The sequence below is a fragment of the Platichthys flesus genome, chromosome 7 (assembly GCF_949316205.1).
Source record: "Platichthys flesus chromosome 7, fPlaFle2.1, whole genome shotgun sequence".
NCBI lineage: Eukaryota > Metazoa > Chordata > Actinopteri > Pleuronectiformes > Pleuronectidae > Platichthys > Platichthys flesus.
Window position 1 is genome coordinate 15,040,770 of NC_084951.1, and position 16,516 is coordinate 15,057,285.

At 43.3% G+C, this 16,516-nt stretch overlaps 2 protein-coding genes across 2 annotated transcripts in view; both read left to right on the top strand.

Annotated features, from left to right (window-relative positions):
* Nucleotides 1–3,509, top strand: part of dip2ba (disco-interacting protein 2 homolog Ba) — a 44,959-nt gene extending 41,450 nt beyond the window's left edge. The window contains exon 38 of the mRNA XM_062391866.1: nucleotides 86–3,509. Coding sequence (XP_062247850.1) covers nucleotides 86–338 — 253 coding nt within the window. The 3' untranslated portion in view covers nucleotides 339–3,509. The remainder of the gene's footprint in view (nucleotides 1–85) is intronic.
* Nucleotides 3,510–9,441: 5,932 nt separating this feature from the next.
* The window catches only part of scn8aa (sodium channel, voltage gated, type VIII, alpha subunit a), a 42,970-nt gene continuing 35,895 nt past the window's right edge, over nucleotides 9,442–16,516 (top strand). The window contains exons 1-3 of the mRNA XM_062392061.1: nucleotides 9,442–9,517; nucleotides 9,927–10,019; nucleotides 12,427–12,760. Of these exons, the coding sequence (XP_062248045.1) occupies nucleotides 12,482–12,760 (279 nt within the window). The 5' untranslated portion in view covers nucleotides 9,442–9,517; nucleotides 9,927–10,019; nucleotides 12,427–12,481. The remainder of the gene's footprint in view (nucleotides 9,518–9,926; nucleotides 10,020–12,426; nucleotides 12,761–16,516) is intronic.

A 16,516-nucleotide genomic window follows, 5' to 3' on the forward strand; every position in this document is an offset into this window, starting at 1 on the left:
TTGTACACTTTTATATTTACTGAAAAATACTAGAACTAGAAGGAAACTTAATTCAACCTCCCCCCCGCTCCTTCCCGCTCCTCAGTGCTGTGTTTACCTGGACCAACTTGCTGGTTGTGGTGGCGGAGCTGAGCGGCTCGGAGCAGGAGGCCTTGGACCTGGTGCCCCTCGTCACCAACGTGGTGCTGGAGGAGCACCACCTCATTGTTGGGGTGGTGGTCATCGTGGACCCCGGCGTGATCCCCATCAACTCCAGAGGAGAGAAGCAGAGGATGCACCTGCGGGACTCGTTCCTGGCCGACCAACTGGACCCCATCTACGTGGCCTACAACATGTGAACACCTTTCACCCGCCGATGCAGAAAACTGAGCCAAGCTCCGAGGTCAGACGGGAGGGAGAGAGAACCGGGGGTGCGTTCAGTAGCAGCCTGGATGTCAAACCACAGACACGCGTTCAAAACACCAAACAATGTGGGGATGAGAGCACAGTACCAGCACTGTAACGAGATCGTGCTTCCCTCTCTCAAACTGTTCCTTCTTTGCTTCCACCTGCTCGATCGCTGCGGTCCAGGTTCACTGAGATTCTTTCTCCTCTTAAAGAGCAGACATATCTGTCAGCTGGAGGAACTTTCATCTTCATCCTCTCTGTGCATCCCACTCCTCCCTCATCGCTCGAATTCATGTTTTTTACAAGACATTTTTAATTAACTTTTATCCAAGAAAGAATGTTACACCCCCTCCCGCCTTCCAGTCCTTGGTTTTTAACCTGAAGCAGTCATCCCTGTGTGTTTTAATTTTTTTAGTCGCTCCTATGTTCTGAAGGGCAGGAAGGTGGAACTGGAACTGCTGAGAGGAGCTGGAACTTTCCCCTCTTGCACTTTTAAGTCCTTGCACCTCCGAGTCCACTTCCTGTCTCACTCACCTGCCTCAAGAGGACAGCCCCCACTACAAGAGTAAATCCACATCAGTATTAACAAGTGCCACCAGCGAGTGCAGCCCACATGTTACCTTCCCATTACCAGGTGCACCGTGGCTCTCACCTTCCATCGCATACTGTGATTGTCAGCGTTAACACAAAATGTCCAAAAACACACACTTGAATCATTTTGTTAGTGCAGGAAAAGATAGTCTCTTTATGAACCTACACATCTGGATAGTAAGGTTCAAACGCATTCATCATTTTCAGTGTAAGTAGGAGATGATCCATTAGACAGTTCTGTGATAGTGCTAAAGAATAATATTTCTGAAATATTACAGGAGAAGAGTCACTTTGCAGTGCTGGGGTTTAGGTGGAAGCAGTCACAGAGCAGTAGATCGGATGGTCTTAAGCCTCATGGGTTAGTATCACACATGAGGCAATGCAAATAAATACCCATATCTTTGAAACACTGGAGGTCTTTAAAAAACACTTGCTGCCGTTCACAGGTTATTTCCTGGCTTCTCAAAGACTCTTCCGAACAGGGGATGAATAAACACATCGTCTGTTCCTCAGTGAAGAACATCTTTAACCCCTTTTCTGAGCCGCAGTTTATCAATTTATCAGTATAACTGATAGTAAAGTCTTTTAGATTGTTTCACATATCGTACAAATTGAACACGGACCTGCATCATTTCTCCATCTGTGTTGGGAGATAGTTAGCTTGTTTTGATAATTTACCATCGTCTAGTTTGAACTGTGATCAGTGACCTGTTAGCTTTGAGTCTAACAAGAAACAACTAACAAGAGTCTAACAAGAAACAACATTTTTTATAAGTAAATGTGGATCATCAGAAGGCAAGTCAGGGCCCATTGTGACATTCTCAAAATCCATATTAATCAAATAGGATCTGGAGAATGAGGACGTTCCTCTGCCTTACTACACCTGTGGGTCTCCAGTACTTCTAACATCTGATCTCACATATCTGTCTGTAACGTTAAAACTGCTCCACCGTTTTTAGTTGTTTTTTTTTATGGAGGAGGACTTGAGGGGGATGAGGGGGTGTCTCGTTCTTTATTTATTTTGTGTCATGCCTTTCTCATTTCATCATTTAAACCAATTCTCTCTGAATGTCTGCAACACAAAAATAAAACGTCAAATCAAACATGAATATCAAACAGTAAGCAACTCGTGATTTAAACGGCAGAGTCCTCCTTTAAGAAGGGAGGTCATAATAAATGAGGGTAATAAGGATGTTGTCTGTATACTGTTTCTTAGAGGTCAAATACTGTATTACTGGTGTTAATGTGTACATGAAAATGAACTTTGTCCATCGGAACAAAAAAACTTGACTGATCTTTCATACTTGACTGCATTTTTTTATTTAACTGTATCACATTGCAAAAAAGAAAAAAGCGGTTTCCGATTATTTTGGCAGGAACAATGTGCACTTTCCCAATATCATTTTGTGCGTGTGCTTATGTCTGTCTGTGTGTGTGTGTGTGTGCGTACAAGAAGGAATGTGTGTGTGTGTCCAGTTTAACATTGATATTTAGCTTTTCTGGTGCAACAATGTTTGTTTTTTGTAAGAAAATTATGCCAGAATATTAAACCTTTTTTTTTCTTCTTCTTTCTTTTCTTTCTTTCTTTTTTTATGTCGCCTCCACTGTATTTTTTTTGTTTTGTTCTTTTCATCCAAAATTGGAATTTTAATATATTTTTTAGGGGTTTCATCAACATTTTCCTGATGTTATCGTTTCTTTATAACTGCACAACTTGTGCAAACGGCTGGTTTGGTTTCCGAAGCAGCTTGACACCGTACAGCACATCTGTAAACCACTCTCATTCAGTGACGGACACCGACCACGTGTATGCAAACCAGTATCTGGGACACGTTATATTCATGAATAACAAACTGAAGCTTCTGAGCTACTGTGTGACAATTGCTTTGTTGCCTCTGTTTCAATCCGATGAGTTTGAATAAAGTTTTAAAATTTCATTTCGCCCTTCAAGCCTTTTCAAATAGACATTGGTGCTATTCAACAAGGGAAAGTTTGACAGGCTTTTATCCTCCAATGTCGTGAAAAACAAGGTTTGTTCCTGGATGCCCTTTTTGTGTGAAAAATAAGTCATTTTTTTCCTCATGCCAACATCTTCTCACTCACCGCTCAGTTCCAAAAAACTGAGTTTTCATCAGCTCTGAGATTTGATGAAAAATCTCCCAATGGGCAACTGCACGAGGACAATGCAAGTCGACGTTTTTTCCATTCGGATATTTCTTTTTTCCAGTTGTCATGTAGTGAGGAATGGCGTTTGTTTCGAACCTCCGACGTTGTTTCTTAAGCACAAAAATGTAAAATGTACATGTGAGGTAATGAAATTAGGATCTTTCACACAAAAGTCACAAAAACTCAAGGGCCCACAATGTATACCTCAACGACTGTCTGTTCACTATGCATTGTCGAGCTGCAGCAAAGACATTCTGAACTAGTCAATGGTGCGATAACTTGTAACATGTCTTACTTGACAAAAACACTGTCACACTGTCATTGGATGTGTTTCATGTCAAATAAAAAAAGATGCTTTGTCAGAGCTTCTGGTGTTTTTTGTTTTATTTCCTCTGGAAGCCTCGGGCATCAGCTGCTCCCGCATGAAAGAATAGCATCTTCCCTCCTCCAGGTGTCAGTCTATTTTTATCTCTCTGACAATAAAGGAAATAAGCTGCTCAATGACATCTTCCTGTCAATTGGAATCATCTACATATTCACATCACAACTTTCACTAGAACCTCTCACTTATTTAAGAAATAATGGACGCCTCCTTACATTAAGATGACAGTAAAGCACATAGCTCAATTCCATTTAAAAACAGAACATTTTGGGGTGAAATTGAGACAAATTGCTTCAGCTGGTTTTCTCTTTTCCTACAAAGGTAAATATTGGAAAATAAATAGAAGTTTCTCACATTTCCAATGAGCCACCCAGTATGCATTTGCAAATATTAAAAAAAAGCTGATGACTGGATAAAAAGAAAACGAATCATCGGTTTTCAGAGTACTTGATCATAAGTCCATTTGTCTTCAGGTGGAGGAAAAACCTTCCCAACAGTCTATTGTTCAGCAGAGATGTTTGATGATGACAAACAGGATGTAACCGAGCAGCGTCGGAGTCGATGTGAACCCAGCAGAGATCGCTCCGGTGTTCAGTCCGCTTGCAGAAGACGCTAATGCTGTTCTGACCTGAGCTCAGCCAGTCGGCATACCTGCTGATGCGTGCGTACACCCCGTGCTTCTGAGGACGTCCACATTTTTTCCCGTGGCTCCACACTCCCACCAGATAAAACCTGTTCTCTGTCTGGCTGTAGCACTGCAGAGGGCCGCCGCTGTCACCCTGGAACCCATGTAAACTGTAACCATGTTGAATTGGGATGAAACCTGCAGCCTGTGTTGAGTTTATATTCACGTGTTGTTATATTCAAGTAGAAGAATCCACACCTGACAAGCATCAGACGCTCCGCTCTCCAGTCCAGCACAGATCATGTTCCTGGTGATGAGGCCGGGGTACCAGGAGATCTAGTTACATTTCCTCCTGTCGAAGAGCTGCACCTCAGCCTCCTGCAGTATGGTCACCGGATCGCCTGCTGGACACACACACACCAAAAGAAGAGATTTTAAATTGGATTCATGAGTGCATTAAATGACATGTTGCCAATGAATCTCAAGCCAGAGTCAGGCCCATTCTATGAGGTCAGGGCTGGACCTGTCTGTGCCAGAGGAGGACTTTCCATTTTGAAAGTGTAATAGTTCCTAAAAGCCCTTGAAGTTCACTCAAAAATGAAAATGTACTCATTATCTACTCTTTATCTACTCACCGATGGAGGGGTGGGTGAAGTGTTTGTGTCCATGAAACACATTTGGATTTTCAGGGGTAAACAGCGTTGCAGCCAAATCCAATACAACTGAAGTAACTGGTGACCGATTCTTCAAACGTATAACACTACTCAAGTGTTTTTGTGGACCCAAACACCCCCCCCCCCCTCCATCAACATAGTGGTGACTAGATAATGAGAGAATTTAATTTTGGGGTGAACTATCCCTTTAACATTTGGTGGCGATATGAGAGAAATACGTGTTCCTGATAAAGACTTCATGCTTGAAAAACGTGTTTTGTGAGGTCACCGTGACCTTGAACTTTAAACAACAAATATCTTGCTAAGACATTGCATTGATGGGAATTGGACGGACGACCCGACTAACATTTATAAGTGTGTGCAATTCGGTGCAGGTCCAAAAATCTGGATCTGGTGAATTTAAATGTGGTTTCAAAAGGGGAATGTTGGGCCTTATCAGAAGTATTTCTTAACAGTATACCTGTAGGCAGCCGTGGATATTCAGATAGTATCGTAAAGCAATGCTGTCGTGATATATGATGTCAAAAATCATACGTGTCACTATTATCCTGTAGAGTGAATGAGTTTCTATAACAACCTTTGAATACAGTGCTCCCCAATCCAGAGATGAAACAGTTCCTGAAGTCGAGGTCGTCCTCATGGCTGACAGTATGGGGGGTGCAGGCCGGTTGGATGTGCGAACCGAAGATGAGCGGAGGGCTGAGCGCAGCAGAGCCACTTCAATGTCCAACGTACGGGAATTGAAATCCTCGTGCATTTTGATTTGCTTGATGGAGCGGATCTGAGCACCACTGCCTTGATTGGAGAGCTTGTTGACCCCTGCCACCACACGGAGGTACTTGTAATGGTATCATCTGGACACAAAAAACAGGAAGAACGAAGATTAGATTGACAAATTTGAGGCTGTGCTTCAATGTGTTGTGCGCTCTTTCCCACTCTCTCTCTCTCTCTTATATTCTTAACTCAAATTTTTAGGGCCCGAGCACTGACAGGCACTGACAGACGTAAGGCCCTATTGAAATTGTAAGGATTGTTCTGAGCGTAGTGAATGGGCTTTTTGAGGGTTTCAACATGCTCAAAAAACTTTTAAAGTTTGCAGTAAATTAGAGAGTCTTAAAAAGGTACGTATTCTGTAGTATTCGGAAATGGGCGTGTTCCAGCACCACCTGGAACGCACCCCCAAGATTCCACATAACCGATCTTCACCCAAATTGGAACAAAGGTCTTGACTATTAATTCAAAAAAGCCCCATGAGCATTATGAAAAACTCCACTCCTGCAGTGACAGTGATCAAAGATCGTAGTGATCTTTATGTCTTGCAAAGGTGACGTCTCTCTCTCTCTCAGATTTGGGACCTTTCCTCAAACCGTGTAAACATTGAGGTACGGCGAAGGTTCATCCTTCGCCAAAGGAGACGATGTTGTCATAACTCCACTGTGCATTGTCCTATCACCACCAAACTTCTGTCTCATTATCGGAATCCAACCTTGAACAGCTCTGTGTCAATATTTCCTCTTGTTACATTTTTTCAGGCAAAACACTTGCAACGCTTCAAAATGCATGTGCTCGGGCCTGCCCAGTGCTGCTTTGCAATCCTAGAAATTTTTGAAATTTTATTTTATAGTTGTTACTTTCCAGGGTTAAGCAATCCTGGTTATAACATGCTCCCATGATCTGGTTTATGATTCTTGTTCATTTTATATTCACATGAGGTTTTTCCCTGAGATAATGTTATGTTGCTTTGGAGATGTGATTTATTATGTTAAAAGACTGACTTTTAGGGTTGATTCCAAGGCTCAGATTTCCTCCACATTCCTCCTTCTCATTTACATAAATAAAGCTAAATGAAATATTTCTTAATAAAGCAGTATTATCTACACTCATTTCTTTTAAAAGCACTGCAGAAACGAATATGCCAAGGGCGATAGGGAATTACCAATAGGTTCCTATCTGGGCCCCACTTCCTTTGTCTATCAGTGCCCCTCCCCCCTCTTGTTTTATTTATTGTTGTTTTTGTCTGTATATTATTGGTATTTCTGAGTCTGATTACCTCCTGTATGCAAACATATACTGAGCTACATGTGATCGCGTGCAGATCAGTGTGTGCAATACTCACTTGAGGTTGGTGAGGCAGTGTGTGGCAGTGAGCACATGGAGGCTGTTTAGGATCGTCCCTCCACATTTGTGACGGGTCAGGATCTGGATGCTGACTATCCAGGGCCACGCGCTATTACGAGAATCATGGCCCCCCACAATCCGAGTCATAGCCGGGGAAACCACAAGAGGCTGCAGCCCACAGCCTTACAAACACAATGACATTTCAAATATCCGTTATGCAGAATAATATGAATGAAGTATTAGTCATTTAGCAACAATGGAAGATGTTTTCGGATCTTAATTGAAAGTATTGCATTTTCTTAGATTTTCCATTACAAGTAAAAATCTGCCTTTATACTTATATCATATACACAAACACACACACACACACAAAATCATTTCGATATCTCCTAATACATAGTGTACAAATACAGCACATACTCTCTTGCAGTCATACTGGTATACTAGCCTTTACTCAAGTACTTTTCTCTGCCCATAATATGGACATGCACATGTTCTCTGTATCTTTATTCAGCTTTTCCTTTTGTTTATTTTATTTCACTGCCTATTTTATACTTTCACAAGTTCTCTTGTCTACCTCATTTGGATTATCTACTGCTGTAACAAGTGCATTTACCCATCTTATCTTAAATTCTACATTTAAACTAATACTTTATCCCAAGTACAAAAGTGTTATATGTAAAGTTCACCTGAAGCATCAAAAGTAAAAGTACCCATTGTGTCGAAACATTACTAATACTAAACTGTATTTTTGTATCATAATTTCATAAAGTAGGATAAAATGAAAAATTCATGTCATCATCTTACTTGGGTGAAATTACTTGGTTACCTCAGCAGGTTAGAAGGTAAAGTGTCTTTCTTAAAGCATGTTTCTACTCCAGACCAATTATTTAGAAAATAGATCCACTGAATGTTTACGAACGATTAAGTTAACAGAAAGTTACCGACCAACTTACCTGATGCGACATTTGACCTAGAAGCAAACTTATTCCCGCAGAAACTAATGGAGCCCCCTCCCTGCTGCCTGCTGCTACTCACTGTCCTGTTGTGAAGACTGTGCACTCGCAGTCAGAGCCTCACAAATACAAGGAGAATCTTCAGCTCCATCTTGTTCCAACTCCAGAGTTTTGTCCAAGTCCGGCGTCCTCCCTGACCGATGATCTCTATTGCACGTTAGGCTTGTTTGTCTCTAAATTAGAAAGAAGATTTTTTATTGAGAAGATAAAACCCTGAATTCAAAAATGTCCACAGTGGCACCTGCCTTTGTTGCCTCACTGTTTCGAGGAGGCTGCTGCCTTTGTTACCCCACTTTTTTACAGGCAGCTCTCACAGAACAGTGTGGACCTACTATTAACAAAGTTTAATATCATGTCTTCAAAATATTTAAAGTTCACCCAGCACTAACATTAATTGGCTAATGATAAATCAATAACAGCTTCTCACCACCATCATTTCAGACTAAAGGACTAAAGTCATAGCAAATTTGAGTCTTTTTATGTAACTCTTTGATAAGAAAGCAGTGTTCCAGTTTCAGTCGTTAAGCATCATGTTCCCTTGACATCACTGTCCTACCACATTGGTGTGTACCAGATTGTTACACATCGTTTTGTCACCAGCATGAAGCAGGAATGTACAGATGGTGATGCAGTGACGTGTCCACGTGTCACTTGTTGCACATTGTTACACTGCAAAGTAATGATACAAATTGAAGAGGGGACATGTACACACTTATATAATAACTCAGGAGGAAATGGTCCATATTTCAAAATAAACTCTTACCAAAAATGTCGAACAAACAAACAAGCCTTTATGATTCTTACTACCTACACTATTTCACAAAATGTATCGTCAAACCATTATTGTTTTGTATTTTGTTCGATCATTTCGCACATTTCTACCTATTTTATTGATATAATTTTACCCTTTCAACTTGATTTCCTAATTTTAGTACAGATTTTGACCTTTCAAGTGCTTTGACTTCTTCTATTCTTGTCTTTTCAACCTCTTTTAATTTTCAAATTTTTTTTTTTAAACGGTTGCTTGTCCCCATACAGCCACTTGAATCTACCTCTGTGTATGAAATGTGGTTTATTAATACAGCTGTCATGACTTTGATGAATTATAATAGAATAAAACCTTAATTTGTTTGCATGGGATGTAATAGTCATATAGGAATATATTTGTATGTGTATTTAAACTCATATTTTTTCTGGAAACTTCCTGCACATTCCTGCACATTCCTGAACAACGAACTCACCGGAGTCTGAAATAACCACGAGCATGTTTTCTGCGCACGGTCTCATCCCTGCGCCTCTATTCAGTATATTGACCTATGTACATTTGAGCGGAGCGCACTCTGGGGTTTGGAGGCGTCAGGCCCAAATGACCTTTAGGATTTCACCAAACGCCGCTGCCGACACTCCCCTCGCAATTTACTGACAGTCATCAATTATGCAGGGAAACTGAAGGGGGGAGATAGCGGCAACAATATGGCGACAACCGCAGTTTCTCCCCAATCGCTCCCACATCTGCAGTCCTGCCACAGCTCTCCGGATTCATTGTAACGCCGGCAAAGTGAGTATCCATCTTTTGTAACCGTTTGACAAAGGGCTGCATGGGATGTTGGGCGAGGGTGGTTTTTCTCCTCGTCGGTGTCCGTGCGTAAATGTCGCAGAGCTGCACACTTCTCTTTTTTTGGGGGGGAGCACCGGGATGCAAGGAGAGGAGGTGTCTTCGTTTGCCGAGCATCCATCCTGCCGAACTGTAGCGCAGGAGGGGAAAACAATTTATCTGTGTTTTGGTATCCATGACAAGGATTTTTTTTGTATCGGAATAACGGTGTCGTCGAGCAGCCGATGCATTAATTAGAGCTTCAGGGGGGAACATGCCTCGCAGGTTCTAGGCTTCAGGTAGAGCGCGGTCTGACAGCTCCGGCGCAAAAACAGCCCCGGAAACCCCCCCAACTTGCTCTTTCTCTTTGCAGCTCTATCCGCACATTTGGTTTCTTCTAAACCTCCGGATGACATGATGCTGCAGCTGATTCACCACCAGGCTTCGAGAAAGGGGCTGATGCTATGTGAGTAGCCTGATCCTCCCTCCATCATGTGTAGCTGTGGAAATCTTTCCTCCAGGTGATTTTTTTTTTTTTTTTTGGTGTGGCACCGCCGTGGTGGTCGTGTTTGTCCTCGGGACCGTGTCATGTTGGAGACTTGTGTTTAAGCGGCCGTTTAGCTTCGTCAATCGAGGCTCTATCGGTGCACGGATGGAGCCCTCATTGATTTGGCAGCCGACATGGCTTCACGGGTGTGGTGCGGATCCTTCAAGGCGACGCGCAAAAAACTCACAGGGTGGAAAAACGGGTTTTCTTCCACGTTTCGTGTTGAATAACAATAGAGGGCGATCACACATGCTTATTATGACACTCGCGACTTTGACGAACACACGGTCGCGTTACTCCAGTGTGACATTTTCCAACATACAAACCACCCGCTGCAGCGAATCTGCTTATACCGATTTGTGTAGCGGGCTCTGTGCAGTGTAGCCTCCAGCTTCTCTCTCTATCTGTGTGTCTGTGGCTGAGCAGGACCTGTCTATCCAATGATATATATATTTTCGCAAAGCACATAATGGCGTTCACGGGGCCCTCCCTTCTTTAATTAACAGCTTTTGGTAAACAAGTCTCTAATTGTGCCTCTCAGGGAAAGAAAAAAAAAAAAGACAGAGAAGGAGCCGGAAGGTTCTGGAGGCTTCTTCTCTGTAGGAAAAAAAAAAGAGAGACTGCATTGCTTAACCTGGATGTAGAAAGGAATGTGTGGCCCCATGATACACAACAGGATGCTTGCTGTCACTAGATAACATTGGAGAGGGATGAAGGATAAACTGCTGCAGGCCTGAAGGCGTCGAGAGCCGGGCTCCAACACGAAGGGGCCTGCTGCTGCTTCATCCACTCACATCGGGCATGATTTTTTTTCTCTGTGTGAACCCTGCATGTATTCAATCGAGCGTGTCCGAGCGTGTGCACGTGTGTATGACTGTCTATATGTGTGTGTGTGTGTGTGTGTGCGTGTGCGCGCGCGCTTCGTGTGGTGCTGAAGCGGACAGCGACAGCAGAGCAGCAGAAGGCTCAGTGACTGTGAGGTTCCGGGGTCCATTTTAAATCAGACGTCTTGGTTCACAGGCTTCATGTTGCACACACACTCACACACACACACACACACACACACACACGCTCTCACACACACAGATAGAGTTGAGTCTTATCCTGTGTGATATCAGCTTCTGCACGTCGGGCATGTTTAATTTGATTGTGTTATGCAAGAGGGGAGCAGTCAAGTGACAGGCCTTGTGATTATGGCTGATTGTGCTGTTAAAGGTTGGATCCACCTTCCTCTCTTCCCCTGGAAAAAAACAAAGGCTTGTGAGCAGCCGGATACAATGGGTGCAATGTAATGCAAAGGAAGGGGAAGGGTCTTTGGTGGAGAATGTGCCAAAAGATCTGATTATCCGAGTAGATTTATCATCCTTCAAATAGCGAGTGTGAGTGGGTTTCAGGTGGGGCTTCGTTTCCCCGGAACACCCCCTCTTCTCTCACCCTCAGCTCTGCCTCACATTAGTACATTGACCCTGAAATGTCCTGCAGCTTGAACAGTTGTCATGTAACCATCATACCCCGTTTACATCTGAGTAAAGCGGCTCCACTGAGTCATGCAGGCATTAAGCGTGCTGTGCTCTCCGTCAGCCTTTCTGCAGCTATTTAAAAAATCCTAAGCAACCTCAAACGGCTCTGTTGTCTTCATCATCATGTGACTCAGAATTTGCTTCCAGCACTAGGTAAAAAAAAGTTGGACCATAATTAATCAGACCATTAAACTGTTGGTGCCTGATCCCAACACGAGGCATAAGTGGTGAAAAATGTCTCATATATATAATATTATTATATACGATGTGTAAGAGATAATCTTTAATCTTTCTCTCTCTCTATATATATATATATTTGTCAATTGGCTATTTTGAGACACATATTGTTTCATGTAAACAATTTAACAATGTGGATGGGTAGACACACAGACAGAAAAACATGGTTTGTTATGTCATCTGTTAGAAAAACATTTCTTTATTAATCAGCTGTAGTGGGTTTTTACGTTTACTTATATCAGGGAGAAACCAGCAAATTGTAAAATGTACATTTTGTAAATAAATGATGTGGCAGGGATGCAACCTTCAGGCTATGTTGTCCTATGTTGTATTATTTGTGTTCTTTCATTCTCTTTTGTGACATTTCCAAACTGCTTCTTCATGGAGAAATATTTTTTAGGATTATTATCAATTATTGATGAAAATGTTTCATAGCTCATTTAAAGAAACAATGACTAAGATGCTTAGCATATCAGATGCGAGCTCCTTTTTATTTAGAGAATGATTTGGGCAGTCCATGTAGATCGGCCTGTTGTTTGACTTTTCTTCTCTGTCTTCACTTCCTGCAGAGCTGTTACTGTGGATGGTACAAACCTAAAGACCAAGTAGCTGCAGGATGAAAACATGGCTTTACCCCTTATTGCACCGCCAGGACCTAATAGCTACAAGAAGTTTACTGTGGAATCTTTGGCAATCATTGAGCAGCGCATCGCTGAGGAGAAAAACAAGAAGCCACCCAAGCAGGACAGCAGCTACCGTGATGACGATGACGAGAACAAGCCCAGGCCCAACACCGACCTGGAGGCTGGGAGGAGCCTGCCCTACATCTACGGGGACATCCCTAAAGGAATGGTGGCTATACCATTGGAGGACCTGGACCCATTCTACCTGAACTCTCAAAAAGTGAGTTTACAGAGACATGAAACACATACACATGACGAGGTCAAAAAAAATAATCTGAGTGGGGCTGGGTATTAAACCTCAGCACTGACCTAAATGAAGGAAGTCTATGTCCAGAAACCAAATGATTTAATTGATACAAGTATTAAATATTAAAAATAATCCCCAGTACAGTACATGATCGGTATTTGTCCCAGTCCCTCAGGCTTCCAAGACCTCAAATTACAAATATACACTGTGGAAAAAAGCATTCGCGAGGTCACGCAGACATGGATCAGAAGCGCTGTGTGTCATGTGATGGTCGGCCTCCAGGTGAATTGTGGATTATTTGACTTTGTGATTAGGTTGCAGATCGTATATTATTTGCTCCTTAAGGACCTTTGGGGAGTGTGAGAGTTGAGCTCTCGAGCGGTCGATTGTGGGATGTTGGCGTATATCTCTCGTGTGCTCAAAGGGCTTTGGGGAAAAGGTCAGATGCGGTAACTGTTGAAAGGCTTGTTCCACATGACAGACTTTTCTAATTGTTCAAAAATGAATCTATGGCAGCGGAGAAAAGCAGCAGCAGCAGCAGTGTGAGGAGTCTGGTTTTCTTAGATTAGACAAGTGTCTCTCTGGGGTTTCTGTCATGTCTAACGCCCAGTGGGAGGGCGACTGGGCGACCTTGAGAGTCTCTGAATCATCATATGTACCTGTCGACCACAACTATTTACTGCCTCTTACCCTTGTTGGACAAACTTGTCTCTGGATAAAATATTTAGAAATATATACCCATAGTTATTAAAAGAGTGAATTGAAGGAAAATAATATATACATTTTTTAAGCCAGTTAAGAGACATTTATGCTTTAGGATTTTCCTCTGTTCTCAAAGTGAGATCCTGTTTGTTACTTTAAGAAGAGGCAAGAATAGTTTATCATAAATCAAGACGTAAAGTGAGGTTTGTTTAATGCCGGTGTGTTTCTAACTGGACTGAGCAGAATCTTCCACCATGGCAACAATTGTTTGTTGTCTATTTTTATCGAAGAATTATGTAACAAAATTGACATTTTTTATTCAAAATGGTTTCCTCCAATCACATTTGCTTTTAAAAATGGCTGCACCTTTGACAACGGTGTTGTATAACTCCACACAGTGTACCTTAAAATATATAAAGAGAAGAACAAGCTCGGAATCAGTTTAGTCATCATCATTAGATGAACAGGTTGTTTGAGGGAATGTGTGTGTGTGTGTGTGTGTGTGTGTGTGATCTATGTGTGTCTCACACAAGACACTGGGCATACTGACCGTTATGGAACAAGCGGGCCAGTACATAACGAGCAGACACGACTCAAATGATTCGAACATGTCCAGCGTTACGTGGGACTGTTGATGAATTCCCTCAACAACACACAGTTCTGTCTCTCATTCCACACACGTCCGTGCGTTACTGCCATGATGCTTGCGAGTCACGCTGGCTTAGCTTCTCGTCTTTGCTTCCTGCCTCCTGCCTCCTGCCTCCTGCCTTCTTCCAGCAGCCCTGTCGGCTCTCAGCTTCAGGCAAATCTAATTTCGGCCCTCGATCTTGTCTCGTCCTAATGCCAAAGGGGGCCGACGCTGCTTTGGATCTGGCAGCTGTGACGTCAGATCAGGTGGTGACCTTGATGGAAGAACACTGCTCTGTCTGTCTTTGTCACTGAGCGGCTGTTCTGGTTACATTGTCTTGCTGGGAGGAGGAGAGGGTGGGGGGTACAGGTACAGAAACAAAAAAGAAAAAGCTGTTCATCTTCCTTATCTCGAATCTTCAATTGGGTCACTTTTATGAATGTGTCATAACTGAGAGAGAGGACCCGCAGCCAGGCTGACCGTTTGTTGACGCGGCGTCAGGCCCTCCCTGCCTCGATGGCGGCCTCAGCAGGTGCAAAGCTGAGCCAGGCAAGGTCAGCCTTGGTGAGGCCGATGGAGCCAACCATTTTTTGAGGCGAGGGGAAAGAGGGAATGACAGAGGAAGGGAGGGTCGGGGAGATGAAGTGAGGACAGGGATGAAAAAGTGACATGTGCCAGGATGCATGAGCACACTTGCTCTCCTTCTGCTGCAGTCAGGTTCACTGAAATGATTTAGCTGGGGAAGACGGGCGGGTGGGTTAGAGGAGCCTCCTTAAATAGACGGCCTAATATCTTTTTTTTTTTTATGTGAGATATAATCGGTGAAATTTCATGAAGATTTCCTCCACCACACATGTGCATGTCTATGATGAGGAGAGGGGACATCTGCTCATTCGTCACCTGAATCACAGATAATGATTAGCAGTGATGTCACCCCGGAGATCGTTTGAGAAAGAGCATGTATATTATGTTTAGTCTTAAAGAACACGTCAGCAAATCACATGTAGTGGAAATCATATATATTCTCCAATGAAAATCTAGACAAATGCAAACATCATTTTACTGTTCGCAGCTAGCATGGCAGCTTAACCCTACTCCATTGCTGCATTTATGTGTGTGTGTGTGTGTGTGTGTGTGTGTAAATGAAAGGCCATTAAACCGAGTCCCTTTGCCATTTACCACAAGGCTTGAAAGAAGGGGCTCTTTGAATGGCTGCTGTGGCCCTCATGGATGCAGATGCTGCAGCCCTGCCTGATGGCTGGAGCCTCTGTGTCGAAGCCGCTCTCTCTCCCCGCCCGCCCGCCCGCCTGCCCAACCCCCTCCCCTCATCTTCTCCGTCTTCTGCCCAGCTCCCTCGATCGGGCTCCCACTGTCCTGCTTCTCCTCAGCCTGCTGCTGATACAGTTGCTGCCTGCCCGCTTCGCTCCCTCGCTCTGCGTCTCCCCCCAGTTTTTTTTTCTGCCTTCCCTCTCTTCGCTCTGCTCTGGATTATGAAATTTTCAGTAGCTTTGCAGCACTTTAGTCATGCGTTACAAAAAAAGACTCCCTGTGTGTGTGCATGTGTGTGTGAATGACAACATTGGTTTGCTCATTTTTCATCTTTTTGCACGCTGGTGTGTGTGTGTGTGTGTGTGTGTGTGTGTGTGTGTGTGTGCGTGTGTGTGTGTGTGTGTCTTAGTTCATGGTAAATGTGGTCATTCACATGCACACGATATACAGTATGTGTTGTATTTCATGGAAATATCATGCTTCCAGCAACTGGGAAATTTCCAAGTGTGTCATTGTAGCTGACAACAGTGCTGACTGGGAATGTTTACAATCTATATGAGAGTATTAACACTGGAGGGGGAGGCTGCTGCTCTGAGCCATAAATAAACTGGAGAGTAAGATTCTCTAAAGATGTTTCACTGGGTTGATCTGACCTCACTGTAGATTTTTATCAACTTAATATCAGAGGGTCATGTGACAGATCTATGCGTCGTCGTCCTACAGACCGAAACATCGTCCATGGGATGTTTATGTTTCTAGTCAACAACATCCCACACGTGCACCTTGGAAATGCACAGAATGTCAGAGTCATGTGACACCACCATGAGGTCTCTTACTGTACGGCTCCTCTCCAGCTCTTCCTCCTGGTTCCTCCTCCTCCCTACTGACTGCGCTGTCCCCAGCCTTCAGCACTGAACTGGCAACTCTGCAGGGCTTAATGTAGTGAGGGGGGCCTTGTTAAAAGCACCAGCGCCCATATCACTTGTGCAAATGCACATAGTCTCATTAAAGTTTCAAGCAAATCGCCATGTTTTATTTAAGCAATTATGAGGTTATCCACAGAAAGAGGCTTGCCAGCTCCTCTCGGTCTGTGCTCGTTTCCTTCTCTTCAAACCACGGAAGCCATGATG